We start from the raw sequence: 1,812 nt of genomic DNA, 5'->3' as shown, positions 1-1,812 counted from the left end.
TTTCTGAAGCTTATTTTTGCATACTTTATCACTTTCTTTTAATATTTGATACTAGTATTATTGAATGAAAATTGAGTACTTGCTCTGCACCAGGCAGATCACAAACCCCTCACCTACATTATTTTATTTGTTCTTCTGAAGTGCCTTATAATGTGTGTATGATCGTTCTTCTTCTTTTGCAGATAAGGAAACTGAAGCCTGAATTGGTGTCATAATTTGCTCAAGTTCACACAGTGTCTCCTCTTACTTACAACATCAGGGACTCTAAAATTTTAGAGAGCAAAAGAAGCATCTGGGGCTGGTTTAAAATGGTTAAATGGGAGCTTCCTGGGCCTGTGTTCTGAGATTTCTAGTCGGGAAGCCTTGCGTGGAGTCAACATCTTGGGAAACACTGCTCTGGGCTATGAAGTACTGAGTAGTGTCTTTTTCCATTCTGTTTTATTACTGTCTATCGTGATGGAAAATTAATAGACATACAATTGATGCCCGTGTATTTATTTTATATTTTGCCACCATCTAAATCATCACATTAGATACAAACATTTTCATGCTATCCTTCTGGAGTAGTGAGATAAATGATCATAGCCTCTGGCTTATATATCAAAATCTACAAAATTTATGAATGAATCACCTGAATTATTGTAAAATTACTCTTTTTGATGGCATTTGTGTTTTCATGGATGGAGCATTTTCTTTTTTTTTTTTTTCTTTGTTTCAAGTTTTAATCAAAGCTTGTATATAGGATTACTTTATTCCTACATCTTCTCAATTGTTTCTTCCTTGTATTTGCCCTTTTCCTTTCCTACTTGGTGAGATTTGGCTTTCCGTTCAAGGATCTTTTTGCGGTCTTTGTCCAGTTTTAGCCTAGTGATAACCACCTTGCTGGGGTGAATGCCAACGTGGACAGTTGTGCCATTAGGCTTTTCCTGCTGCACCCGTTCAATGTAGATAACATATTTCTTCCTGTAAACCTGGACTACTTTGCCAATTTGCTGACCTTTATCGTGTCCTCGTACAACCTGAACTTCATCATCCTTTCGGATGGGCATGGATTGCATGTTGTACTTCTGTCTCAGCTCCTTGGAAAGAGGGGAAGACATAATCTTCCTTTGAATGTGGGAAGGTGCATTGAAATGCCTTTTGCGATTCTTGCTTCGGTCGGAAGTCACAAAGGGATTAAACTTCATTTTGGCCGCTCCCGCTTCGGTGATGGCCGCAAAAGGGAAGAGACGGATGGAGCATTTTCTATCAACTAACTTCCAGAATAGGATTAACAGTAGCAATAGTGAGTGTAGGTATTCACATTGTCAAGTTATTCACTTTTGTTCCTTCTTAATGTTTATCATAGACAAAGGGTGGTAAAGACGTAAATTTTGATATGCTATAGTTATTTTCCTACATAGCAATTGAGATATTATCCATTTTTCTGAACATATTTAGCTTTTCCTAAATATTCTTATATTCTTATAATATTTTAAATATTCTTGAAATTGGATCTTTAAATTTGCTTGATTGCTTAACTTTATGGGCAGTGGTGTTCATAATTTGATAAAATGATTCATAAAGTGCTCAAATAAAAGTTATAAAAATAAAATCATAATCTGAGAGATTGTTTTAAAATGGCACCAAAGGTCTCGCTCTTGAAATTAACTTCCGTAATTTCACACTAAAGTACATGAACTCCCCACACAAAAATTAAGAGCCAAAGATAACATAACTTGTTTTCAGATCTTGGGAAGAATCTCAATACATAAAACCTATTGAGTTGATTTCTACAGGCTTTATATAAAACTGATGGACAGAAGCTTAGTC

The 1,812-nt window shown here is 35.7% G+C and overlaps 1 protein-coding gene across 1 annotated transcript; it reads right to left on the bottom strand.

The window, feature by feature from the left end:
- Positions 1–718: 718 nt before the first annotated feature.
- On the bottom strand, positions 719–1,217 carry LOC116463803 (large ribosomal subunit protein uL24-like). The gene has a single exon (XM_032147066.3). The coding sequence runs from the start codon at positions 1,185–1,187 to the stop codon at positions 756–758; it is 432 nt and encodes a 143-aa protein (XP_032002957.1). The 5' UTR covers positions 1,188–1,217; the 3' UTR covers positions 719–755.
- Positions 1,218–1,812: the final 595 nt, after the last annotated feature.

The sequence above is a fragment of the Hylobates moloch genome, unplaced genomic scaffold, assembly GCF_009828535.3.
Source record: "Hylobates moloch isolate HMO894 unplaced genomic scaffold, HMol_V3 SCAFFOLD_66, whole genome shotgun sequence".
In the NCBI taxonomy this organism is placed as follows: Eukaryota; Metazoa; Chordata; class Mammalia; order Primates; family Hylobatidae; genus Hylobates; species Hylobates moloch.
This window is presented reverse-complemented; position numbering and strand designations above follow the sequence as displayed.